Source organism: Taurulus bubalis (assembly GCF_910589615.1).
Source record: "Taurulus bubalis genome assembly, chromosome: 2".
Classification (NCBI taxonomy): domain Eukaryota; kingdom Metazoa; phylum Chordata; class Actinopteri; order Perciformes; family Cottidae; genus Taurulus; species Taurulus bubalis.
The window spans coordinates 32,332,799-32,360,660 of record NC_136590.1 but is presented as its reverse complement, the minus strand read 5'-3'; the positions used below and the strand labels follow the sequence as shown (position 1 = coordinate 32,360,660).

Genomic DNA, 27,862 nt, shown 5'->3' with positions numbered 1-27,862 from the left:
TTTTGTCCCACGCCTCACTGAAAACGCTCCTCCCCTGTCTCTCCGGCTTTGTACACCGCGCTGAACCCACGCCGCGGCAACCTTCTCCAAGACACCGGGGCTGCTAAACATCCGAAAATGGCTCTTCACGTTCCCAAAGCTCCGGGCTTTGCCCAAATGCTGAAGGATGGCGCTAAGGTGAGGTCAAATCGGTTTGTTGGAGTAGTTCGGTGGCGTTTAGTGTTTGATTGTTACCTAGCATGCTAGCTAGCGTTAGCCGCCGAGTTTGCACGCTCATCCGCAGTCATGTGGGAGACTTCTAGAAGGAAGACAGGCCGCGACTCGGCTGCACCTCTTCACTTTCCTCTTTCTGTCAATTAAACATGCCACATGTGTCTGCAGTGTTGTACCGTCAGCTGTAGTGATGATAACCGACTGTTGGACAGTCGTCACACCAAGTTAGCGTTGAACTAACTGTCAGAGCTAAGACTTTGGTTGTTACTGCGTATGGCTGCTCAGAGATGCTTCTTGTTTTGGGTTAGCTTGAGCTCATCTAATGATGGTTTTGGGCCAAGTTGCTTATATCCCTCTGGAAAATGCTGATTGATTCATTAACATCTTTTCAATTAGTTATTAATAAGAAGGCCAGAAACTATTTGTTTGACATGAACACAAATGAGATAGATGGGTCCTTTTATTAATTCCGCAAGGCGACATTTTGTCGCTAAAGCAGCATTTATACATGTAAGTAAAGCAATATTCAATATAAAAATGCACAATGTATTCAAAAATAGTCATTTTAAATTGACTAACGCAATAGTTCATAGATGTAGCCAAGACACAGTGTAACGGTTTTATAGTTTAGTGATTGAGTTGGCCAGAGGTGATTTATTGTAAAGTCTTATTGCACAGGGCAGGAACTATGTACTGTATCTGTCCTTGTGGCATCGGAGCTGGGTGAGTCTGTTGGGGGAAAAAATGCTCCGCTGTCCCTGCAGTAAAAGGTGGAGGGGAGGGTGGTCCTGGTTTTCCAATATGGATAATCATTTCGTCAGGGAGATTCAATTCTATACAAAAGTCACAGCAGTTGACTTACTGTGATTTTCTCTGATGCAGCACTATTCAGGGCTTGAAGAGGCAGTTTATCGTAACATCAAAGCCTGTAAGGAGCTTTCTCAGACCACACGCACCGCCTATGGGCCAAATGGTAAGTTCTCCACTCCATCAGTAAGATGCAGTTTTATTAAATCTTTGATGAGTTTTTACTTAATACAATGTATATTAGTGAGACAACATAATCAGTGTTGTCAAACTATGATCGTGTTGCCTTTCAGGTATGAACAAAATGGTCATCAACCACTTGGAGAAGCTCTTTGTCACCAATGACGCAGCAACGATTCTCAGAGAGCTTGAGGTAAGAAAACCGCACATTCTTGTGTAACATACTGTATATTGGATTGAGTTATTTAATTTAACCGTTTACATGACCGTCATTTGTTTCCCAGGTACAGCATCCTGCCGCCAAAATGATTGTAATGGCATCCCACATGCAAGAGCAGGAGGTTGGAGACGGTACAAACTTTGTCCTGGTGTTCGCTGGAGCTCTGCTGGAGCTGGCTGAAGAGCTTCTTCGAATGGGACTGTCTGTGTCAGAGGTGAACAAATGCAGTCACTGAATTTCGTCGTGTGTGTGTGCTGATATAACAACAGAGTCTATTAGTCTGCAAAACATACATTTTTGCATTCCGAAGAAATACAGTCCGTCATTTGCTCAATGTCCTCTTTCCTCTTTGGCGCAGGTGATTGAAGGCTACCAAAGCGCGTGTAAAAAGACTCTGGAGATCTTGTCGGACTGCGTATGTTCCTCCGCCGAGAACCTACATGATGTTAAAGAGGTGACCTCTCTCATTCGTACAGCCGTCATGAGTAAGCAGTACGGCAACGAAGACTTCCTCGCCAACCTCATCGCACAGGCCTGTGGTGAGTCAGCAAGCCAGACTTGAACCAGGGGAAGGAAACCTTAGGTGGTACCGTAACCAACAGCACACTTTCAATACATGTTATAGTCAAAGTGCCCTCTCATCCGCATGCCAATTTACCCCTCTTTCACATCCATTGGTAGTTGCCCAGCTTATTCTTTATGGTAGTTTGATTTATTTCCCTTCCACAAAGACCTGTCCTATTCAAACTCTGGCTATTACTCGTTGCCTTCTTTGCAGAATGTGTTAAGTTTATTGCTGATGAACAAGCTTGGTGGATGGTCAATGATTTTAACTCTGATGTGCATGTAAGGATGGCAGCCCTCTCGTATATAATTACAATGTCCTGTTTATGGCAGAATTATCTTTTTTTAGGTGGTATATAATTACAGATCTGTTGTAGATTTAAATTTGATTTGTCATAATTTCAGTTGTGATGATATGGCACACTGATAAACACTTTTTTAAATGGCAGTTCATATCAAAAAGTTTCCAACACTGACCGAAACAACACTAGCTGTTCGTTGTTAAACATAACTAACTTGATGGTGATATTATTTAGTATTTCTCTAACTTTCTTTTCTATACTTGTTTATGCTACAGTGTCCATCTTCCCAGAGTCTGGAAATTTCAATGTTGATAATGTCAGAGTTTGCAAGATTTTGGTAAGCAGCATTATCCTTTGAATATATTCTCTCTGTGTTTGTATGCATTGTTGGCCTCCAAGTTAATGTCTGGTGTTTTTAGGGTTGTGGACTGACTGCATCCACCATGCTCCATGGAATGGTTTTTAAGAAAGAAGCCGAGGGAGACATCACATCAGTAAAAGATGCCAAGATCGCCGTCTTCTCCTGCCCCTTTGACTGCATGGTGACAGAGACAAAGGTAATGAATACGATGACGCTGGCCACCTAATAGGTTTGAGTCCGTTTCACATATCACACATTTCATATTTTACCTAAAATGAAATAATTTATTGTTGCTAACAATAATCATATTTTTCTCGTAGGGTACAGTGCTGATCAAAAATGCAAAGGAGCTCATGGACTTCAGTAAGGGAGAGGAGGATATGATGGAGGCTCAGGTGAAGGCCATCAAGGCGTCTGGTGCCAACGTGGTTGTAACTGGGGGCAAAGTGGCTGACATGGCGCTCCACTACGCCAACAAGTACAACCTCATGGTGGTCAGGTAAGACCCACATGACCTCTGATGATCCAAATGAGTGGAGAGTTACCAAAGTATTTTCATGAAAATGTCTTCAAATCAAATGCCTGTTGGGGCAGATGTGTGTTAACGTAGATTTATTGCAACGTCTTTGTGGTAGCATACCTTTATCACGATGTCCTGAATCCGCCTCCTTCTCCCATCAGGCTTAACTCCAAGTGGGACCTCAGGAGGTTATGCAAGACTCTGGGAGCTATCGCACTGCCCAGGATAGTGAGTGTCGTCATGTTTTCTTCAGATAAGGCATATCAGCCTCAACAAAACACAACATTATAATTATATATAATTATGCTTTTTTTCTGTTTTCTTAGACTGCACCAACTCCAGAGGAGATGGGTCACTGTGACAATGTGTACCTCAATGAGGTGGGGGACACTCAGGTGGTGGTCTTTAAACACGGTAAGCCATTCTTTGCTCCAGCCTCAAAAGTCTTAATTTTACACCTGATATTTGCTCCATTTGAGTCTTGGGCTCAATCTATTGTTTGGTCTTGATTTGATAACAACAGAGAAGGAAGACGGTATCATCTCAACGGTGCTGATCAGAGGCTCCACTGACAACCTGATGGATGACATTGAGAGGGCTGTAGATGATGGAGTTAACACCTTCAAGGTTCTGGTCAGAGTAAGTCAAATCACTGTAGGGTTTTTGTAATAAGAAATGTACATTAAAGATTCTGTCAATTATTTTAAGTGGTTTACATTGCCATTTCAACACACACATTGTTTTATCACTATTTATAAGTACTAACAAATCTCAACAGTGAGTATTTACTTAGTTTCAGCTCAACCCTTCAATGTCTTTCATTTACTGCTTGGTCTGCACAACAGCTACAGTTTCTGGGTTCCCTGTCTCTAGGACAAGCGACTGGTACCTGGAGCAGGAGCCACTGAGATTGAACTGGCCAAACAGATCACCTTATATGGAGAGGTATGCAGATTTGAGTACATGCACAGACTATCCACCGGGTTCTGGCCAATGCCTTTCCTCAGTGTTTTGCTTTTTTTGTCTTCACTGCATCACAGGCTGAATTGCAGACATAACTTTTTTTCTCCCCTCCACTCTGTAGTCCTGTCCGGGTCTCGAACAATATGCCATTAAGAAGTTTGCTGAAGCCTTCGAGGCTTTGCCACGTGCGCTGGCTGAGAACTCTGGTGTGAAGGGCAGCGAGCTCATCTCCAAGATGTACTCTGCACATCACGAGGGAAACAAAAACATGGGCTTCGACATTGAGGTGTGTATGTGAACAGGAGAAGATGCATTTTAAATTTAGTGTAGCGTCTATTAGGTAATTTAACATTCAACAATGTGGCCGGTTATAATGCATAGTCATGCCCATTTAGCTTGTGGCTACCATAGCGTAAGCACATCACAAAAGTTCATACAACTTCAGTTCTCCTGTATGCAGAGGCCTTTATGTTTGTATATATTGAAGTAGATGTTTGTTTGGTTCTGATGACTGATATTGTGGGTGTGGTGTTGTTTTTAGGGAGAAGGCCCCGCTGTGAAGGACATGCTTGAAGCGGGCATTCTGGAGCCTTACCTTGTCAAATTCTGGGGCATCAAAATGGCCACCAACGCTGCCATCACAGTACTGAGAGTGGACCAGGTGTGTACAAATACTCGCGACACGGATGATTAAAAGCAACTTCCAAATCATGGAATCAAGAAACTTATCAGCCGGTTCAACTATATTCATGTGTTTTTCGTAGTTGGTGTATGGCATTGGAATATTTCTGTATTTTAATGAAGGACTTAGCTTTTAACTTTCTCCTCACCAGGTTTATGTACACATAAAGCAGATGATTTGTTACAAACTAATTATTTCTATTCGGTTTTAATTTTGGCCTGTTAACAATTTGATGAAAAACCCAAATGATGTTCTTAAATTCAGCAGGTCGAGTGTTATTGGGAAAGCATTTGTGAATGAATAGTCTCCAGGTAGTTGACGTTAGTGTGTGTATATACATGTACGATTCAGATCATCATGGCTAAGCCTGCAGGGGGACCCAAGACTCCCAAGCAGAGAGGCCACTGGGACAAGGACGATTGGGATGAGGCGCCTGATAATTTTGAAACCCATCATTAGAGGGCGCGCACACACTCCCTCCTCAGTCAGTAGGTCCTGGAATGCGTGTGTGTTTTTTGACTCGCACAGATGTGCTCACGGGACACTGAAGTTCTTTTGCCTGTCACTACTAATGGACGCTTCTCGAGTGTGTTTCGATAATACCAAGTGTGTCACTGACAGCGGACTAAATCACTTGTATAAACCTGCACAAAACGGATACAGTATGGTTTGATGGCATGCCGCATGAACTCTTTATTGCAGTGGACGTCCTCCGGCAAGTGCAGAATAAAAAAATGTTGCATGTAATATAATTTGATATAAAGAGAACATGCAAGTGAGTGGCTTTGTTTTCTGGATGGTCATTTTCCTCCAATCACTGTAAAGCCATTATACTTTATCAGAAACTCAATAGATCTTAGTCCACTTCCTCAACTACCGGCACGGTGTTAGATTATTTACACCACTTTCAAGAAAATTCCCGATCAGATCAAATGATGATCGTTAACTGGTACAAAGTGACGTGATTAGTCCCAGCATTTAACCAGATGGGGTTTGATCATTCTCTTGGTACATATATTTATATTTCTTTAAAGCATCGATTGCATTTTCCCATTGCAGCCTTTTTTTTTCTCTTACGGCATATGTATGCCCATATATGTTTATGAATATTTCATCATCATAGATGGCCCACTTTGGTATCTGTAGGGATTTCAATCAGCCCTTTGACTTGGAAAATATTGCCCAGCGTCATTATTTGAGCATGACTTTAAGCAAAGATTTTTAACACTTATTTGATATATTACCCCCCCCCCCCTCCCCCATGCCTACTACTGTCCAACAGGTCTGCTTCAAGTAATCAGTCTGTTAAAATGTGACCTGCCTGCGTCCACGTCTACAGCCCGCTGCGTGGACTTCCATGCTCTTGGTTTCCAGACAACTGACCGTTGTCTTTTCTCCCTGCAGATCATCATGGCTAAACCAGCAGGGGGACCCAAACCTCCCCAGGGGGGCAAGAAGGACTTCGATGAGGATGACTGAAGCGGATGCCTTCCAGCTGCTGCGGCTCCTTTCTCCCCGAACGCTCCCACATGGATTGACGAAACCTTTTCTACTTGTTTATTTAAAGCTCAACAGTTTGGTTTATTTCGTAGAAATTACCACACATTGATTAAGAAATGTGAAAGTAAAATGTTTGGATGGCGCTGTTTACTTTTTGTTCTTTGTCCCAAATAAAAGGCACTTGGGCTGTCATGTCTTTGTTTGGATTTAGTTTGTACTTCATGAGGTCAATCTGATCAGTCATTCAATCAAGAGGATTGTTGCCCAGTTGTGTACATTTCCAACGTCACTTAACTCCCTCCTGTAAGATCGTCTGTGTTTAGAGCTTGTAAATCAGCACCGCTTGAGCTACAGACATGCATGAATTTACCTTTAATGTTGCCCAGTGGGTTTGCTCTTAACATTGTGTTGAGACTTCAAGAATATGCATGCACAGGTTTATTTTTAGAACAAGTAATTGGTCTATTGAACATCTTGCACTACAGAATGCATTCATAGTGTTATTGATGCATTTATTCTTGTTCCCTGCAAACAAACAAACATATCGTGCTTTGAGATTTGCCATGATAATGGTAATTGTAATTTATGCTTAATGGATGTCTGCCCCTCTGGTTATACCGAGCAGCAGGGGGAGCTGGACTTTAGATTGCGGTCTCATTGGACGGCGAAGATGTGGGCGGATTTGCGCCGACGTTTCCCATACTCGGGATTAACTTGTTTTCATGTCGCCATATCTGTCACATTTCGGCACCGGAGAGCCCGCTCAGCTGCAGATTGTTGAGAAAGCGCCTCAGTCAGCGTTTTCTGACCTTTTTAATTAGTCTGTGTTGTGCACGAAACTGTTGCCGGGAAGGCGCGTAGTTCCATGTGAGGTGCCGGATGAGGAGCAGACGGCGCACGGGGCCGACGGTGCTGCTGTCCCGTCACACCGATGGGGGCCGACGGGAGTAAAAACAGGAAGGTGAGTTGAGTCAAATTCCTGGTTGCGAAAAGGTGTGACGCACGAAGGGGGGGTTCCCTGTTTCCATGGCGATTATTTGCTTCCTGGGGCAGCCACGACGTGTATTTCTTAGCAGTTTATTGAAATAAATTGTAATAAAATTGCGTAGTTAATGATACATTTGTCGTTTATAGTGTTTGATGTTGGCTCTGAACATCGTTTCTGTTCTCTTCATAAGTACCTTTTTTAATCTTTCCGCTTTTACTTTGAAGAAGACCTCTTCACGCTTCCGTTATTGGCGATCTGAAATCAATTTGCAATTGAACGCCTAATAACAATGTCCAAATTAAACCCTGCCGTTGCTCTGCCTCTGGTCCGACGTCAAGCGAATGCGACATTGATTGCAGTTAATTCTGCTAAGTGACGATAGATGTGCCATTTCATTTGGCTCTGAAAATAACATCCTGAGTGGTTGATTACACACATCCTGCACCACAGAGCATCAGATCTGTTGTACAGCCTGAGGGGGAGGAGAAGGTTGCGTGTTACCGGGTCACTGCAGATTGGATGTATAACAAGCCTTATTTTCTCTGTCTTGTTACATCTTAAATGTAAGCTTGGACGATTAAGTCCACTGCAGCTCCATCTGTGCGTTGTAGTGGGTTTGCACAAGGACACAAAGTGAAATAAAACAGTTAATTGGGCAAATGTAATAAACATTACCCCTGTATTACCCATACATACTGTATTCCAGCAGCATAATATGTGTTTGCACTGAGCAGCTTCCCAGTGTGTGTATATGAAGCAATGCTTACTTTCCCCGGTTAAACAGTGAATATAAATATATTGTTAAACAGCCTTACTTTCATCCTGCATAGCTGAAACCAGCAGGTTTCTGAGTTTCTGGGTTGTGAAAAGGTCAAGTAAAAGAAGAAAATGGCTTTCAGCAGGGCACGCCTGCCATAATAAGTGTTGATTGCATAAAACACAAGTGAATAGCACCTGGAGTTTGGCTAAAACATGCAGAAATGCTAGCGAGGCCCTTAAGATCTTGGTAGAAAATTCCCAGAAAGCATATTCATAGACGTGATCCATTATATTGTGTTGCACCTTCAGCACCATCTCTTAATCTGTACCATGATGCTCCTCTGTGCATTCCTCTTCCATTGTCTTCCTTACAGAGGTCCACTGAAGGGCAGGAAGATGAGGACTTCTCATCTGGGTGGCGTGGCTTCCTCTCGAGCATGGGTCTGTCTATCCCAGCAGGCCTGTGTCGCCTGGCCCCACCTGCCCTGCGCTTGGGCCAGCATCGAATGCTCCAAGGCAAGGCACCCGACATCCCAGAGCACGTGCTGAGGCTGGCGGGAGTCGGCCCAGGCAAGCTGAGAACTGAGTGGAGCCTGCCGGGGTTCATTACCATGTTTCTGCCCGAATTCCCCCACAAAACTGTGCCTGGGCACGAACACTTTCAGGTAGACCTCAATTCCAACATAAACAGAAATGTTTAAGGCTTGATCTGATTGGATAATGGCTCTGTCTTTGTGTTGGCATCTCTCTTTCTGCCTCTGTCACTGCGTTTCACTGCACCAGGTGTTGAGTTACATCGCCAAAGGTTCGTTTGGACCCATTCTGAAAGTGAAGGACAAGACCAAGCAGAGAACATATGCTGTCAAAGTGAGTCACATTTTAAATGTGTTTATTTTATTGATCAAAGCCACAAATGAACAGCCAGTTGAAACGAGTCTTACATTATAAAATGGACAGTATTAGATTAGGTTTTACATAATAGTATTTTTCACTTGTGACTATTGAACCTGTAAAATTGACTAAAAGTTTATTTTTAATTGCCAAATTATTGTCACATCAGGAGATGTCAATTTAACTGTAGCCATTAAGGCTTTTGATATACAAATCACTGCAATTGTAATTGTAAACTGTAATAATGAAACTTTTATTTTGTCAAAATCCTTGGAGTCCTGTCTTGTGTAGTCTTATTTCATCTCAGTATTTTTGACGTCCAACAGGTTATCCCTAAATCGGAGATTCTACGACTTGGGGTGTTGGAACAGTCAAAAGAAGAAGTTATTGTCCAGGTGGGTTTTGGGCACAATTTGTGGATTTTAGAAAACAATAAAAAAAAAATATATATATATTTTTATACAAATATATAATACATCTAAACTAAATTAGGCTCTAAGCTGTGAAAAGGATAAACAGTTATGTTTATACTCAACCTATCACAAGGGGCCGTGTAAATGGATATAAATCAGGACTTTCCTGTATCAGGAGAGGATTACATGAAGGTTATTAAGCGTATGCTGTGAATGTATTCAGTCCTCATCTGATATGTTGTGGGACACATTGTAATTGGTCTGAGGAGGGGATACACGTTTTAGCTATTTTAATTCACTCTTCTCTCGAAAATGATGCATCTGTGATGTCTAATTCTAACCAGTTTCATGTATAATTCCAATTTTGAGTCTTTTAATTCATCCAACGACAACGTAAGTTGTAAGTAAAGTCAAATCTCAGAAAACTCGTCAGACCCTGTGAGGAGAGAAGTATAGAGCTCTCTTAGATTGCTGGCTAGAATTGAGATTTTTTAGGTTGATCTTGGACTTTTGCCCGCAGCGTCAGGTTCACCACCCATTTGTCCATGACCTCCAGGACTGCTGGCAGACTCAGCGCCACCTCTACATTAGTGAGTCAGCCAGAGACTATAGTGACCCGATCCAACCCAGATCCACTACCCAAAAACCCTCACTCCACCTGTTTTTACCTCAACACTGCTAGTCTTGCCCAGAACCTCTTCACAATCCCCAACCCGACACCAAGAACAAGATGACCAAAAGAAAAAGAGATTCCCAAAAAGTATTTTTATTCTGGTTGTTTTGCCCAGATACATGAGACCCTTACTCCCCCAATCTACCACTGCTTATATCCGCTGTGTCCCCTTTTCCTCTCCTCCAGAGCATTTACCCTTTTTCCCGAATCAGCCACTGATTTAGAAAGTGTGACCCAGTTTGTTTGCTACCCCACCTCCTGTGAAAAGAGAGCAAAGTTAGCCCGGGGAACAGATGTTGAACGCTGCTGCAGCTCAGCAAGAACACGTGTCACAATCAAAAGAGAGGACACCCCTGCTTGCTTAAACAGTGAATCATCACTGAATCATTAAGCCATGAATGTAGATGTGGGGCATATTTGGAGCAAATCAAGACTATTTAAATCCATTTGAATGCATCCTTTAAGTAGAAAGGGATAATCCATTAATCCACACACACACACAAACACACACACACAAACACACACACACCTATGCACTTTTTACCCCAACCCACCGTTTTGCCTTTGTTTTCTAAGACTGTGTGCTTGGCAGACTACAGTAAATTGCCTTTGTTTGGTTTGTAGATAAATAGTTTTACTCTCTCCTCACTTCCAGATTATTCTCCTCTTTCCTAATTTCTTTCACTAGTGTGTGTTCCACTTCCCGCTGACCTCACAACTCCTCACACACCACATTACATGACAGAAACATGTTTTAACGCTGTCTCTCCGACCACAGTGTGTGACTACTGCAGCACAGGAGACCTGTACACCTACTGGCAGATGATTGGTCAGTTCCCAGAGGACACAGTGCAAGTGTTTGCAGCAGAGTTGGGATGTGCGCTCGGTGAGCATGCTATAATACATACATATTAACCACCTCACCTTTATCCTCAAATATCCTAATTAGATCAGAGGTGACTACAGAAAGGTTTCAGTGCTAACAGTATTTAATTTTAAGTAATTATAAAAAAAGAGGACTCATTAAAATGAGAGGAGCTCTCAAAGGATTTCCCATAGCAACAAAGCAGTGATATGGGTGTTAGACATGCCAGTGGGATTTGAAACATTTTAGTTGTTTAGTTGTGTTTTATATTTGTGTTCTTCTTTGCTGTTTTTTTGCAGGTTTTCTGCACGACTTTGGGATCATTCACAGAGATGTGAAGGTAAGAGAAGGAGGTAAATCACATGTTTTGGACCAGATTAATGGTCTATAAAATGCAGACAAATTTATGTATTTTACCAAGTAAAAAAGTTAGACCAAATTAGTTTTTATTTCTGTGTTGTGTCAAACATTTGGCGATCCAACATGAGAATCCAAGACCTTGCGTACAAGACATCATCCTTGTAAGCCACATGGAGGCAAGGCATCATTCATAACAGTATGAATACACATCTCTTCATAGGAGCAAATAGATAAGTCTCATATACATTGTGCTTTAAGTAATAGAAGAAAGAAAATAAATGCTACTGGCCAAAGGTTTATCCTGATCAGGTTTTGTTTTCTCCCAGGCTTTCTCCAAGTAACTGCCCTACTTACATGTTTCATTATGTAAACAGCCAACTCAGCAGTCTGTGTGCATCATCATTGTTTCCAAAAATCATTGATCTTACCAAAGACAAAATTGTCTGGTTCCCAGTAAAAAAAAAACCTTTACAGACTGAATGCTTTATACTTCAGAGTATATCTTTTCATTAATAGAAGGTGGTTCCAAATCTGTCAACACATGTTCATTTCTGTTTGCTAGTCTGTCCGTGATGCTGGCTTGTGCTTAAGTGATTTAAAGTGTTTGTTTTGTACATTTATATATTTTTGAAGTAGAATTACATTGAAATGTATCAAAGTAGTTAAAATACAATATATTATGTGTTTTTTCAACGTAGTTATTTACATTTTCTGTCTCAGACTACAGATGACATTTTATGGCTTTTCTTTTTTGTATGAGAATTTTGTATAAGAATTAATGCTTAACTTAATAGTGAGAAAAATAAATCTAATGCTCAGGAAAATCTGCTACGAGAATATCTTTCTTATCTTATTTAATTTGGTAAATTTGTTAATATAAATGGCTGTCTAATTTAGTCATTTTGGCACTGTTTTGTAGATGGAGAATATCCTGCTGACAGACAATGGTGAGTAAAAACCAGTAGAGAGCAGCATAGCTCTGGTGTGCAGTCGAACTTTCCAGAAAACGTTCTGAGTGTGCACATCTGTCACTCACTGCACATTCATGCAAACAGTGCATCTGTTAGCACTGAGTGGGCAAAGCCTTTGTCCCCAATTACAGTTCCTATTTATATATTTTATACCAGTTGTAACTGCCTCAGTAAGAAGAATATCATGTCACGTGCACATAATGATGTGGATAAATTGGTATGTTCTAGGACACCTCCGCTTAGCTGACTTTGGTTTGTCCCGTCGACTGGAGAGAGGAGGAAGAGCTTTTACCATTTGTGGAACCATCCAGTATATGGGTGAGAAATATTCCACTACATCTGCAGAGCAGCAATCTGCAGATGCTGAGGACATATTAACAGTTTTGTGCATTTTTGTAAGCTGTTATAATGGGAAATTAACATATTAATGTACAAATATATAGTACATGCAGTGCTGTGAGCATGCTCTGTCTGCTTTGCAGCCCCAGAGGTGCTCAGTGGCGGACCCTACAACCATGCAGCTGATTGGTGGTCGCTGGGTATCCTGCTTTTTTCATTGGTTACTGGGAAGGTGAGATCTTGTTGCCGATAGGCTCGGCATGATGAGCAGATATTACTCACAATCCTTCATTCAGTGACGTAGCTGAGATTGATTTTTGCTGTCAAAGAATGTTGTGTAGAATATACTAGATGCTTTCTTCATTAGGTAGTTTAACATTCAGTTTAAAGGTCTCAAAGGGATTTATGTTTTCTTAAATTTTGTCATTAGAAGCCTTGTGTTTTGCCATTGTTGTGGATTATTACTTAATTAAAAGATGAATATTCTCTAAATACCGATACTGAATAAACTCTAATCTATCTACTTAACTGACTGTGCGTTGAGACTCCACAAGCCTCTCAGAAGACACTCAGCACTCCCACTGGACTCAGAACACGAGAGAGACTGGATTGACGTTCAATTCACGTAGATTTATTTGCAACGGATCATTGTCACAAACAAAACAGGCTGGCCCCGGTAGTCTAAACGATCCTTCTAACAAAGATCATCATCTTTCTAAAAAGTCCCTTACTAACAAAAAGCCCCCGAACACCACCCGGACATAACAGTTATAACAAAACATCCAGTCCAGTAACGCCCCCCCGTTCATCCTCCTCATTACATAGTTCTCGTCATGTGTTGTTGACCACTTCCACCACTCAGTTCCCAGATGTTAGTCTCTGCGCATGATATCCTGGCCTGGTGCTCGAGGCCTCCCTTCAGAACAGTACTTGGACGCGAACCAGGTCACAGGGACTTCTTCCAAATACCTTTCCCCTGGTGAACTCTTCACCAGAGGAACTACGTAGTTTGTAATACTGGCTGCATCCAGCTTCTTAGATAGGACTGGCTTCTGCCAAACTAGGTAATGTTTACTGAGGAAGATTTAGGAAAGTATGTGTGCTTAAGTAAGAATGCAGCTGTTGTTTGGGCTGCTGTTTCATGAGACGTACAACTACTCGTTGGATTTGCTATCAACTCATGTGGGTAAAATAGTTCCTTATATATATGTATATGTTCATGATCATATAAACATTTTACTTCCACACCATGTAAAAGTCTAAAATCTAGCAATTTGAAACACCCTGAATTATTCATCTACCTTATGTACCTCAAACTCTCCTCAGTTCCCCATGCCTCCAGAGCCAGACCACTGCAGTATGCTGAGGAAAGTGAGGTGTTTTCCCTATGAAATGCCCCTCAGCCTCAGCCCCCCACTGGCCTTGTTAATAACAGAGGTAATTACACAAAGTGTTATCATATAGCGACAAAACTAAAAAATCTGCACTTCTGACTATTTGATTACATGCACCAGTATTTACTATCCACTCAGTTTGGCTGGTTTGAAATCATATCATGACCTACGTTTCTCTGACCAGCTTTTGTGCAAAACTCCGAGCCGCCGCCTGAGAACCCTCGATCGTTTCAAACGCCAAACGTTCTTCCATGGAACAACTTTTGACCTCACCCTACTGCAGCGCCAGCCTGTGGAGGTAACAGATGAATGTCTGAACCATTTTGGTTGTTCAAACATCAGTCAGATTGTGATTTTGGGAAAAGCAATGTTGTTGTTTTTGTCACTGTTCAGGTGATTCTGGAGCTGAGAGAGAGACCAGACCGGGCTGCTAAAGCTCGACGAGGCCTCACTTTGTCTCTGCAGCCTCTCAAAGGTTTCGACTACGACTCATTCCTCAGCCCTCCGTCCACACCGGACACACAGCTGGATGCCGACGCACAAACCCACACAGCTGCACCATTCCCTGGCCCCGGACTCACACTGAAACCTGCTCAGGAAAAAGGCCTACGTAGAGAAGTGTTTGTGTGATGACAGTATGGTTTCCAACACACTAAAAGCAATGGCTTACATGTATGTATTTCTTCACACTTATTTACACACAGGTGTGGGCACCTTTTAAAATCTATTTTTTAGTAAAAGCCAAAATTGCAGATTATGATATAATTTGACCTATAGTTTGGAATGGAAGTTTTATATTTTTTGTGATGTGATGAACACCATTTTTTTTACTGGTTTGCCTTTCTCCAATGAGCACCCTTTCAAGCCTACTGGATTTGTTCAACAGTTGTGCAAGAAAGATTGCACTATTGTTGTCCACCTACTTTCAGTTTCAAGTGATACATTGCTATCAAATTCACCTCACATGGAAAAGTCATGCTGGTTGAAGACAATGCACAGATATGTTTTCTTTTACTTCAAGTTGTATATGGTTAAGTAGAAATCCATTCAAAACTTCTCAGCGAAATGAGTGTATTTCTGAACTTCTGCCTTAATTTTATCAATGCATGATGATAACACTTTTGGCAGAAGTGGATGAAAGAAACTCCTTGCCTCTTCTTCTCAGTGATTATGCTGTGACCTTTACTAAAAAACGTATTCTGTACCTTTTAACCGCTCCCTAATTTGACCATTACTGCCTAGATTCTGTAGCAGCAGGATCCTCTCTCCTTCTGTACTATCTAAAGTCATGCAAGCATCACAACATCAGATAAAGATGTGAACGCCTTCAACGTCTGCTTTAGTTTGAATCATTTATAACCTGCGACTCAGGGGAGAACCCGCCAGTTCTCCCAGATAAGCCTGGATTTTGACTCCAAGATGGCACCCGGTTGTACAGATATGAGCTGAGACTGTAAGGGTTGAACGAACAACACTATTGTTTACCTCCAGTGAACATTTTGTTAGATAGAGGAGTTTTTCTATTGTGAAAGGAGGCTGTAACCAGCCAGTAATCACACTTTCATGCACTTACCCGATCATCAGATTATATTATGATTTTATGAAGTATGCCCTGATGTGTACCCAGAATGCCTCACATGTATGATCCTGAGTAAGCTTTTTACTGTCACCAAAAATGTTTATTTATAAAAATCAGATTTATAAATGTTATGGATGCTATTTCATGTTATATGTTATGGTACATTGTATTTTTGTAATTATCATGTAGCACAGATGGAATATTAAACTCTTACAAAAACAGAAACCTGCTGATTTGGAGATTTTGTTCATATGAGTCATTGCTTCCCTTCTGCTATCCATTACATCACATTGTTTCTGCAGAAATATTGCATGCCTGTATGTTTGGTTTCGAAAATGCATTTTGTACAGTATCCTGCAGTGGACATATACTGAAATGTGCTGTACTTTAGTAATTTATAATGTATACGTCAACTTCACCACATTTTAGAAGGTAGTATTCTACTTTATACTTCCCTACATTTATTTAAAGCTGTAGTTACTAGTTACTTGATAGATGAATATTTAAGAATCAGCATATCAAATATGTAGCCTTTTCATACAGCACATTAAACTATCCAACAGTACGTAAAGTCATTATTAATTGTTAATTTTACCTTGACCAGCTTCAACATTAAACTGTAGTATTCTGTAATACATGTCTGTCAGTCTTTTTTTTCATGCAGCTAGATGGTTGACAAGTTAATATTTGGGTGGGTATTCTCTGAAGTAAGAATTTGGTAAAAGCTTTAAAACTTGCAGCCATTAGGATCATCCGTAGGCAGAAATATGTTGTTGACAAACTACTGAACTCAATTCCTCTCCAGCAAGAGTTAAATAAAATGTTTGCCCGGAGTTATACAAAAATAACTAATCAGATTATTCCAACAAATAGGTTTAGGTTAGATAGTTAGAGGCACACTGAGTGGCTTGCAACTTGTATTTGCTTTTCCTTTTCCCAATATAATCATATATAAATTTAGAATTATCTTTTTTTATTTGGGAATCTTTGGATTGGGATCTCATTCATAAAAAGGTCAAACCTATTGGATAACTATAGTTTTGATTCTGTTTAATTTGAGACCTGACACTGTAGGATCATCAATACGCTTTTGTTTAATTGATCTACAAACTGAGAAAAAAGCTGTAGATTAAAAACGTTTCACATCTCTTCCTGTTTTCTTCAAAGATGCAGAATCATGCTGCCTCCTTGAGTTGTGATGCTACCCGGCGCATGCGCGTTAGTCATTCAGCGTTGGGCCATCACGTGACGCGGCGTTGACAGCTCCGCCCCCGGCTCGAGGCTTTCGTAAAGGGTCACGTTGCGCTGCAGCAGTGAAACAGGAGACCACACCGCATCCTCAGCACCCAGCTCACCTGCTCTCTCTTCGCCCAGACACCCACCAGCAGGTAAGAATCAAATCCTCAGACACTCTTCGTGTGTTATTGGTACATATATCGATCATATTGACGATGGGGATGTGATGCTACTCTAACGTTTCAACGAAAAGCTAACTTTATCTTCTAGTCTTCTCGTCAGCCATGAATTTATCACCACCGTCACTATCGTCACCTGTGGCTCAGACTGCCTCATATATTCGACTGTAAGCTGTTTCCTCCTCTACTCTTAGAGGTAGTTTTATTTAAAGTTGCGTATTTCACTCTGCCGTCGAAATATGCAACAGGAAGGGCACACAAATGATGACCTTCAAACATGAGATTGGTCAGAGGAGAGCCTGTTGCGTTTGCCCTCTGTTTAAATCAACACTCCCTGTGATTGCATGTGCTTATTTAGTGTGAATAGTGGTTATTAATGCGGATGGCAGCAGTGCAGGTGCCTGTGAATGTGTATCTGTCCCTGATCACGTAGACCTCCATGATGTAATGGGAGGAGTTTCTGGCTTCACACATCGATGCTTTGGTACAACCAGGCTTCATCTTATATTAATAACAATCGCACATCTATATTTCTATTCTTCACTGTTCACACAAACGTGAATATGTGCTGTGTTTCTTAGCCTTGTGTGATAATAATAATTTGTATATTTGGGGTTTAGCCTTTTGGTCAGACCAAATAAACAGTTTCCTTATGTGGCCTTGGGCTTGAGATGAGGGACATTTTTCATTATCTTCTGACATTTTATAGACCAAACGACAAATAGAGTGTGCTGTGAAAATTCAGCATACTAATCAATAATGAAGATAATAGCTGGTTGCTGTCTTAAATGAGAATATATTAAACCTGCATCTAATGATTATTTCCATCATCAATTAATCTTCACATTTTTTTCTTAAAAAATGAATCAATGAATGCTAAGAAACCCATCAAATTAAATTTTAGTTAAAAATGGGAATACATTTGTCATTTATCATAATTCATTTTCTGTAAATCAACAAATTATTTAATCAACTAAACATTTAAGATCCAGATTAAAGAAATAAAATGGAGGTTCATACATGAATGTAGATCTGTAAATCTCATAAGCACAACATAAGAACATAGTATAGATAACATATATTACAATATAATGTAATGTTTATATTTAGTTTACATACAGATTATATATTATCAAATGGAGATTCATTTAATAGTTCCTTCTGTTCAATTTGTCATGTAAATTGAAGATTTAAATTATTCTTTTTTTACCAGTGTTTAAGGGGCATCTGTCACCTTTTGTAATCTGCACATTTTCACCAGTGTCAACCTCTCTCTGAACAATGCATGCAGCCTTGACGTCTGGCTCAGGTTGTTGAGCTGCATGGGAAACAGTGCTCCTGCTAGCTCTGCTGGAGCCAGGCCTGAGGATAGAAACACAGGAGCGTGCATCAGTGCCAAGGCCAGCACCCCGTCTGGTAACAAAATGCAGCCCTCCAAGCAGGCTTTTTTCATTTTGACTAGAGTTGCCCTGTAGGAGCCATTTCACGTCCTTAAAGCTCATGCAGCTTGCAATGTAGAGAACAAACCAAGGTGGGTAAACCTCAAGATGGTGATAATAATACAGAAGAGGCAACAAGGAATCATATTTTCCATTCAAACAGTCATATCGCCTGCACATACTTATAATTATTATATTAAAAGGCTATATGTGCCCGTCCCTGCCTACAGCCAAATACTAGGCAAATGTAGTCAGCAAGCTTCAAAGATATTGCAGTTTCATGCTTGCTGCAATGCTTTAAAAATCACCTGTTGCAGCATGATTGCTATAGATGTAGATTCTGGAATGAGTTTGTTGTTTACACATTTGTGGTCTCCTGGCTTGGTAAGTGGGCAGCATCAGTTTTATAAAGAAGGATTGATTGACTGTTGTAGAGTGATGCAACCATCCTGTTCTTTTCGTTATAGTGAAAGCTAATAAAGTAGATGGATGAACCAGATATACGATGGCTCAGTTGAAAATGGGTTCCCCTTAAATTAAATAATGGCATCAAAGTGTTGAATCTGAGAGGTGTAAATGTAATTTTTACTGTCAGTTTTCCCCTGTAATCTATAACTGTAAATCTGATCTGCAGTAAGATTGCTGACATGTTAGCACATGCATGTTAGCAGTCTTGAGTGGTTCTGCGTGACGCCACAGAGGGGAGTTGGCTGTTACATCTTGATGTCGCAGTGCAGAAATGGTGTTGGTGAAGCCGACCGGTGCAACAGGCTGGAGTGAAACACGCAGAGGACACGATGGAGAGACAGTAAAGACAACTAAATATTAATCTCAGCTGTCTCTCCTTTCGTCAAATGTCATCCTATTAAGGCAGCATTTTTTTTTTTAATGAGCAATCCCAAATTACTACCTTTTTACGTTGTAAAAGCTAAAGTTGTCAAACTTCATCAGAAGGTAACCCCAGCAAACTATCTGGATGATAAATCTCTCGTCACTAGTGGCATTGTGGTAATGGCATTAGAAGGGTGCTACTTCAAATCATGTCAGAGTGATATTTTTGCTGATGAGTGGGATGATTCTTCAGACAAGCATCTCAGTTTGCGCCACTGAAGTGCCATTGAGCAAGTGGAAACATTTCATTTCTTCCCTTCTATTAAAAAAGATTAACAGGCCATGAGAAATTAATTTTGAAAGTTGTATTAAATATCTCATTGATTTCCAGGATGTGCTAGCTACAGCAGAAGCACAATCAATAATTGATTGCATATATTTAATCAATATATTATATATTTACTCATATGAATATTTATAAAAGAACATTATCAAAATATAAAATGTATTTGACTTTAAGGTTACTCCGCACCTGGGAAATTGGTTGGTGAAGCATCTCATCTTGTTATCAAAGCAATTATTACATTAAGGTTTAAACGTTTGCCTCACTTATTGAATATGTGGCAGTTGCTGTGCAATGTCTTGCTAAACGTAATATTATATTTCATGTAATAATTTCATGTTATGTTAGTGAAGGCGTTTTAGGGGCGCGGCAGCTGCGCCACTAAAAAACACTCATCACTCATCCAGCGGTGCATCCGCCAATAAATAGATGTCGGCGGTAAATCAATATATCTTTACGGTTAGTGTGCCGCCATTTTGTTAACAAAATGGCGTTGACCAGACAGTTTCCCTGTGCGACATTCCCACCAGGCCTTTCAAAGCTGTGACCAGCTTGGAGTGGCTAAATGTGATGAAGGATAGTTTTATTTTCAGAGCATACAGGATTCAAACGGCCTCAATCCAGTTTGTTTCTATTGTGTCTATGAAGCAATGACACCTCTCTTTATAGACCACTTAAGGAAATTAGGTGTAGTGCAGGATGCTTAAATAAACCTTTCAATCAATGAGTGCAGGCCTCAAAGCTGCAGTGCGAGGGCCCACAGCCGGTGATCATTATTGAGCCTGAGCCTCTAACTGTAGCTTTGTGTTGTTGTCAAGATATAAACTGTAGTTCTCTGAGAACTGAGACTGTCAACAAAATATTATATTCACAGTTGATGTTTTAAATAGCTGAAACATTTTGTGTTCATAATGGCTGCCACAAAAACAACATTGATTTGCCCAGAATGAAGTAGACACAGAAGTAGACATTTGCATTGTCTTACTATACACCGTATATATACTGTAAATATTGTTAACCAGTGTTTTGCCACCAAACCTGCTCCAGGCTGATCATATATCAGCGGTAGATCACACGCACACAGCAGGGCATTGTCCTTCAAGGTTCCTTTTCCATGCCTTCCGGCAATATAAAAAACATTTCCAGCCTTTCAGCTCCATATTTCCAATTGAAGAGAGAACGCTTTTGTTTTAAAGCATATTTGGGAACTCTCCTCTGTGTTTGACTGAGCATTGCATAAAATGTAGATTTCACATTGTCTTACAAATTATTTTGCAATGTTTCCTCTGCAGAAACCAACCACACTTGACCTAAAGTCATTGACAATGTATTGTTGGAGCACTTAGGTGCTTCACAAAAGATAGCAGATATTCGCTGAGCATGACTTTTGTCTGGTTGGCAGTGGAGCAGGGATGTACATACACAAACACACTGAAGTCCCACCCTTTATGCCCTTGCCCTTGGGTTGGCCTTTATCAAGTGTAAATAGCCTCTCTTATTCACTGGAGAGGTCTACATGCACTTTATGCTCCCAGTTTAACTTTTCCACTCGGGGACGTAGTGTCCCCTACAGGCGTGGCCTCTTTAATTTCATCTGCACGGAGAATTTGACTGTAGCTGCACGCTGTTTTCATGAAGAGATCTGTGTGTGTGCTCTAAAGGTTGTTATCTCACAGCTTTAAGCTGAGGATTAACACAGAGGATATAGGGAATGTCAGAGTGTCCTACCAAGACCAACTAGCCTCACTTTGACATCCAGTGGTCAGTTTATTATTGAGCTACACTAAAAAATAATTTATTTTTTATGTTACAAGATACAATTGATTTGCTTCCTATTCTAAAATCCATTGATTTACAAAAAAAAAATGAAATGAAATATAATTGATCTTAAAATGATATTAGTCACCAAGGGAGTAGCTTCCACCCATGAAACAGATTCATCTATAGCTGATCCAATATTACGACACACGCCGGAGTACCTGCGATGTTGAACAAAGCTATAACCAGTGACGTTGTTCGCTGGGAGTGTCTTGGCAACTGGTGCAGTTGACTAGAAAGAGAAGTCACAACATGTTCCCTGGCAGAGCCTGCGTTAATAGGAGTGATGTGTTCCAGTAATGTGTGAAAATGAGAATTTACAAACTCCACGCACGCTCATCTTGCCTGCCTCCAGTGGCCTGCCTCGGTGAGCACAGCGTGAGGAAACTAGATGGTGGGGATTACAAAGACATGCATAAATCAAAGCAAAGGCATAAAAGGCAGCTATCCGTGCAATGCACAAAGAGAGATACAATGACATTGGGGGAAACGGTAGAGTGTTGCTGAGGAGAGAGAAACGAGCCGTGCTGCATACAGTCCTGCAGCTTCAGTGAGGACTGTCAGCAGAATATATAGAAGCCCTGTTGCATAATCACTCCCTCTGTCTTCTGTGCTTCCAATGGGGTGGTGAGGGGGGTTACATAACTGCTTATTTACGACAGAGTGCAAATGGGAATAGGGAACAAAATAATCTGGTTTGAAGTGCCTGAGTGCATGTTAGCACGTCGTGATAGCGCTGCTGCCACCAATAAGGCCAGACAACATATCAAAGAGCAGTTTTTTCTTTGAGTTGTCACAGTCATATTCAATCCCAGATGGTATAAATCTCAGTTTCTTTCTATTAATATCTCAATCTTATTTACTCTCAGGAATCAGGAAGCACATTTTCTGCTCAGTTATTGGCTATATTCAAGCCCTTTTTGAGAAGAGCATAGTGCTGCAGCGAGATACCCATGTGCAGTGAGGTAGACAATAGAGGGACAATAAAATGAGGCCCGCGCTGGGCAGTCTTCCAGGTCAACACATCGTGAAAAAATGTGACACCCTCATGGCTTCTCTCTATCTGTTTCAGCCACCATGACTCACCAATATCCCGCACTGACTCCTGAGCAGAAGAAGGAGCTGCAGGACATCGCAGAGAGGATAGTAGCTCCAGGAAAAGGCATCTTGGCAGCTGATGAATCCACCGGTACGCATGCGTGTGTGCAGTTACAAAATGACAACATCACTCAGCTCTTTCTTGTGGAGTTCATCACGCAGGAGGAACAATATGATGCATAGATTAATAGATTAATAGATACAAGTGTCACAAAGATCCCCATCCTGATCTTCTCCTGATCAAGTCCGTTTTAATTTGAATCATAACTGAATGCCCATGTGTGCATGTGTTGCTAACAGGCAGCATGGGGAAACGTTTGAACCCCATCGGGGTGGAGAACACAGAGGAGAACAGGCGTCGCTACCGCCAGCTGCTCTTCACAGCCGACCAGCGCATCGACAACTGTATCGGAGGCGTCATCTTCTTCCATGAAACCCTCTACCAGAACACAGACGATGGCACTAACTTTTCCAAGCTCATTCGGGATCGTGACATGGTTGTTGGCATCAAGGTATCCAATAGTCAATGTTGCGGTTGATCATTTTTGTTATAGTTAACCTCCAGAGTAGACCTCTTTAGTTGGGAAATAGTGGGTTTCATTTCTCCTAAAACAGAAGACTTTGAGTCTGTGATATTATACTACAGCCAATTATTTCAGTTTAGCAGTGAGAAACATCATCATTTGTTTTGCTGGTAAAACTAGAAAGACTCCAACGTGTATATGAAAACACAGGCTCCTCGTCAGCCTGTTTTACACAAGCACACTCGACTCAGGCTGTGAGGACCAACTGGGGGAAAGAGCGTTCAGGATCTACGTTCAGGAAAGTTGGGTTTAGTTGAGAGAAGGAAATTCACTGGGATTTTGTATCCGATGCTCTGGTCATATTATATAAGAAAAAAATGGTTCACTTGAGAATTTTAAAGTGATACAATAACACATGCACAACATTATTTCCAACTGTTTCTGCTTCCCTCTGAACAGGTGGACAAAGGTGTTGTTCCCCTCGCTGGGACAAATGGAGAGACCACCACTCAGGGTACGTGGCATAAATAACATACAACGTTACATAAAATCCCTGCTGTGTTTCTGATGGATGGTTCTGTGGATGTGTTGGAGTGCAGGTTTGGACGGTCTGTCTGAGCGCTGTGCGCAGTACAAGAAGGACGGTGCAGACTTCGCCAAGTGGCGCAGCGTGCTGAAGATCACCGACACCACGCCTTCTGAGCTCGCCATCATGGAGAACGCTAATGTTCTGGCACGATATGCCAGCATCTGCCAGCAGGTTGGTGTGAGATTACTGAGTTGTTGTTTTTAAATTAATTTTAGATTAAATGTGAGGACTTGAGGGCACTATTGAACACTGTAACAACATTTTAGATATGATCTTTATATATTATGAGAGTTTGCCTTAAACAAATACTTGATAATGTCTCCTAGAATGGTATTGTTCCTATTGTGGAGCCTGAGATCCTTCCTGACGGAGACCATGACCTGAAGCGTTGCCAGTATGTCAGTGAGAAGGTGAATATACTGAAGTGTGTGTGTGTGTGTATATATATATATATATATATATATATATATATATATATATATATATATATATATATATATATATATGTATATATATGTATATATATATATATATATATATATATATATATATATATATATATATATATATATATGTATATATATGTATATATATATATATATATATGTATGTATGTATGTATATAAATGTATGTATGTATGTATGTGTGCCACAAACAAGTTTAAACGTCCTGTAAAGTTTCTATCTGACATACCTGCGTCTCTCTCCTGCTGCTAGGTCCTAGCTGCAGTGTACAAGGCTCTGTCAGACCACCATGTGTACCTGGAAGGGACTCTGCTGAAGCCCAACATGGTCACGGCTGGACACGCCTGCCCCACCAAGTACAGCGGCGAGGAAATCGCCATGGCTACCGTCACCGCCCTGCGCCGCACCGTGCCTCCTGCAGTCACAGGTCAGAGACGGATTGATATAAAAAACTAAAGTTAGTGGGGTGGGATATGTACGGTATGTAAGTGAAGTGATCATGTATGTCTAAGATTATTTTCGGATATATTTTCCTGGAAATTATTCTGTGATTTGACAGATTTTAAGTGAATAATAGATACATTTCTGAGACTGTTTGTATTATAATTATATTATACTTAGTGTTTAGTTAGCTGCATTACATTCAAAAGCAGTTTCCTTGAAGCAACTGCTCCGGTTAAATAGTTTAAAGTAAATATGCATTTATTATTATTATTACAATGGGAATTGTTCTGTATTAAGGTAATTGTCTGCTTGCGTGTAGAACTGACCTGCTGTGCTATGACTTCAGGGTATGTTAGCTTAGCATATAATTGGAATGAATTAATTGGATGCATACTAGTCAAATGCTGCCTCCATTATACGTATATTAGGGCCAAATTATAATACAGTACGTTCTGGAAAATTACATGAGAAATTATTAGAGCATTATGTGGGATTTACGGACCTGTAAAAGAAAGCATTACCACATAATTGATTGCAAGAGAATGCATTGATATATTTCAAGATTCATTATTCGTCCCACCCTCCTATATTAAGAAGGCCAGATCATTTCCATTTATAGAGTTTAAAGGTTTCAATGTTGTATGAAATCAGGTATGAGAAGATAAATAATGTCTGTATTTGCTTGTTTTTTCTCAGGAGTGACATTCTTGTCAGGTGGCCAGTCTGAAGAAGAGGCCACCGTGAACCTTAACGCCATTAACAACTGTCCACTCGCCAAGCCCTGGTCCCTGACTTTCTCCTACGGCCGCGCCCTGCAGGCCTCTGCCCTAAATGCATGGAGAGGAGAGCTGAGCAACGAGAAGGCCGCCGCCGAAGAGTTCATCAAACGTGCAGAGGTCGGACAAAACCGTGAACTGTAAGAATGCTACTGAAACTTCCTTTGTGCAATGATGTTAACAGACCTTTTCCGTTTCTTCACTAGGCAAACGGTCTGGCTGCGCTCGGCAAGTATGAGTCTTCTGGAAGTGGTTCCGCTGCGGGACAATCCCTCTACGTGGCAAATCACGCCTACTAAACATCTGCCACAACTATGGTCTAGTTATAGTCTTATCTGCTCTGCTATTCCCCCTCACTCCTCCATCAGTCACAGGCCTGCGCTGTCTACTGTACTTTAGCGTTGTCAGAGTTAATACAAATTAAATAATTAGAATTATGTATTTAAAAACATAATGTGAAACTACCATACTAAAGGGAACATACTTGTTTTTTTCTTCTTCTATACAACCAAACAAATCAAAACAACTTTGAGAAAATTTATGACTGAGGCAGAAAACTATTTCATCTCATGTCAGAGATAGGAAGCCAGAGGCGAAATTTGAACAGTAGAGCACGATAAAGTCAGTATTCAATTCATGTCTCTTAACTGCTCCTGTCTTGCTTTCTCCCCCACATGATAAATCTTGAGCCGCTCCCAAGCAGGGAGGTGTGTGTGTGTGTGTGTGTCGGTGTTTCGCTTCTGTCAAAATGCAGTATTGGCTCGTCCTTAAAGCGCTCTACTAACATCCTGCCTGACAGTGGGACCAACTGATTATTAGTGGCATCGGCATATCCATTAGTGGACAAAAGAAAAAGACAAACAGTGTGAAGACATTGACTTTTCAGAGGGAGTTGATCTTTGATCTTTTGAGCGACTATCCAAAAGTGTGGAATGCTTGTTGTACTTTCAGAAAGCCGTAGCTACAGCAGAGGTCTGCAGACCCTCACCAAGATTCATCTTAATCTAATCTTTCTGTTCACTCGCCTCTAATCACCACTAATCAGAAAACATTGTGTGTGTCTATCCTCAGTATAACATTATCTTTAAATTACATACAGTAATTAATGTATTCAGTTGTGTGAAGGTGTCTATTATGTGATGCTTGTGTGTGTCACCCCCTGATTCCCTCAAGTCCGCCCAGACGGGAGATGAGATGGTTTCTATTGACATAATGCGGACCAATTTGTGGGGTTAGCAGTGGGGGAAATCAGTCACTGCTGTGTTGGAATACTGTGATGTTTTTGATGTTAATATTGTTCTTGAATCACTTTGTGTGTCAAATAGTGGAGAAAAATAAACTTGAAAACTAAAAAAAAATAGACGAAATCTCTTTGTGTTACATTATTGAGTCTATTCTTATAATGTTTATCCCAAAATGTTTGCAATTTGATTCTATATGCTTGATAATTGTCACTACAGTGATGCAATAGCCTTCTTGTATTACATTATATGGTGTTGTATATGGTCTTTCTCCCCATGTCATGTTCATCCAGCCTTTATTACTTTCACTTAGTTAATCACAGTGGTGGGAGAAGTATTACGTTATTTTACATAAGTAAAAGCAATAACCTACTTTTACTATTGTTGATGTTTTCCTGGTACATTGGTGTGTGGTGCATTTTACTGCTGTAGAAGTTTATGGTTGTGCTCATTTCAACTAATTTATACACTTATGGGTAGTTTAATCTACAGTAATACACTATATGAACATCATATGTTTGTAGCCTAGTTGTCCTGTAAACCACGCTTCTCTAGAAAGTCAACTTTTCATGAGCTCAGGAAGGCAGCCCTGTTTCAAAGAGGGTTTTAAATATTATATTTTAGCTTAATAAGTAAGCAAATGTACTCAACTCATCAAGGAACACGAATCCTGAACACAAGACAGATACATCTTTTGTGGCTTAAAGGTTGTACCACAAAGTCACCAGAACAATCCTGAGAAGTGCCTGCAATGCCCTTGACTCAAAATTGCTCCAGTAAAGCATGCTCAGTCATCAGAACAGCTTTGGTCGTTCTGGGTAGTCTCCAGGTGTGAATGTGCACTTGCTATCATCAGTGCAGCCTTGCTTTCCATAAAACCTTTCTGGATAAAAAATGCTTTGTGAAACAAATGTTTCAGACAGGATAATGAAAATGTTGCTCAATATAATGCAGACTAGTATCACCGTCAACATCATCATTAGTAAGCCTTACAAATGTATGTAGTTTTGACAGTAAGTGACATACGGTTTCTTTTTTTTTGGTCAGATTTGGATTTATGGACAAACGAGTGTATTTAAGACACCACGTGGGGCGCTGTTTGCCAATATCTCACATTGTGTTTGTGCGTTTAAAATGTCTACCGGGTGGGCTGACGGTTGCTTACTGATCTCTCGCCTTCTCTTTGTGTGGGACGAACAAAGATTTGTTTATTACAATATGAACTAAATTAAATTAAATTGTGCCTTTGTCCTGGACTGTTTATACGCAGGCAATGTATCTGGGTCACGACGAAGGAGCCAAAAGGTACCACACGAACCGCCCGCTTAGTTCTTA

The 27,862-nt window shown here is 40.7% G+C and overlaps 3 protein-coding genes across 5 annotated transcripts; all 3 read left to right on the top strand.

The window, feature by feature from the left end:
• The first annotated feature begins 56 nt into the window (after nt 1-56).
• Nucleotides 57-6,504, top strand: cct8 (chaperonin containing TCP1, subunit 8 (theta)). Of its 3 annotated transcripts, none has more exons than XM_079237206.1 (16): nt 57-177; nt 1,096-1,186; nt 1,314-1,393; nt 1,485-1,634; nt 1,779-1,959; nt 2,562-2,623; nt 2,706-2,843; nt 2,968-3,146; nt 3,329-3,395; nt 3,494-3,581; nt 3,691-3,806; nt 4,041-4,112; nt 4,252-4,416; nt 4,672-4,791; nt 5,164-5,296; nt 6,217-6,504. In XM_079237206.1, the coding sequence occupies exons 1-15, from the start codon at nt 118-120 to the stop codon at nt 5,269-5,271; spliced, it is 1,677 nt and encodes a 558-aa protein (XP_079093332.1). In that variant the 5' UTR covers nt 57-117; the 3' UTR covers nt 5,272-5,296; nt 6,217-6,504. The 3 variants fall into 3 exon arrangements, with proteins under 3 accessions (XP_079093332.1, XP_079093331.1, XP_079093333.1); XM_079237205.1 differs by having other exon boundaries at nt 5,164-5,300; XM_079237207.1 differs by lacking the exon at nt 5,164-5,296.
• Nucleotides 6,505-7,243: 739 nt separating this feature from the next.
• On the top strand, nt 7,244-15,730 carry rskrb (ribosomal protein S6 kinase related b; the record flags this gene model as incomplete). Its single annotated transcript, XM_079237657.1, has 13 exons — nt 7,244-7,273; nt 8,434-8,724; nt 8,843-8,926; nt 9,277-9,345; nt 9,884-9,953; nt 10,815-10,922; nt 11,201-11,241; nt 12,181-12,208; nt 12,461-12,550; nt 12,715-12,803; nt 13,898-14,008; nt 14,150-14,263; nt 14,359-15,730. 13 exons carry the CDS (start codon nt 7,244-7,246, stop codon nt 14,593-14,595), a joined length of 1,362 nt encoding a protein of 453 aa, XP_079093783.1. The 3' UTR covers nt 14,596-15,730.
• A 1,119-nt stretch (nt 15,731-16,849) lies between these two features.
• Nucleotides 16,850-26,646, top strand: aldocb (aldolase C, fructose-bisphosphate, b). The gene is made up of 9 exons (XM_079214372.1): nt 16,850-16,932; nt 22,463-22,579; nt 22,789-23,000; nt 23,472-23,526; nt 23,612-23,772; nt 23,928-24,011; nt 24,319-24,493; nt 25,207-25,406; nt 25,493-26,646. The coding sequence occupies exons 2-9, from the start codon at nt 22,468-22,470 to the stop codon at nt 25,583-25,585; spliced, it is 1,092 nt and encodes a 363-aa protein (XP_079070498.1). The 5' UTR covers nt 16,850-16,932; nt 22,463-22,467; the 3' UTR covers nt 25,586-26,646.
• Nucleotides 26,647-27,862: the final 1,216 nt, after the last annotated feature.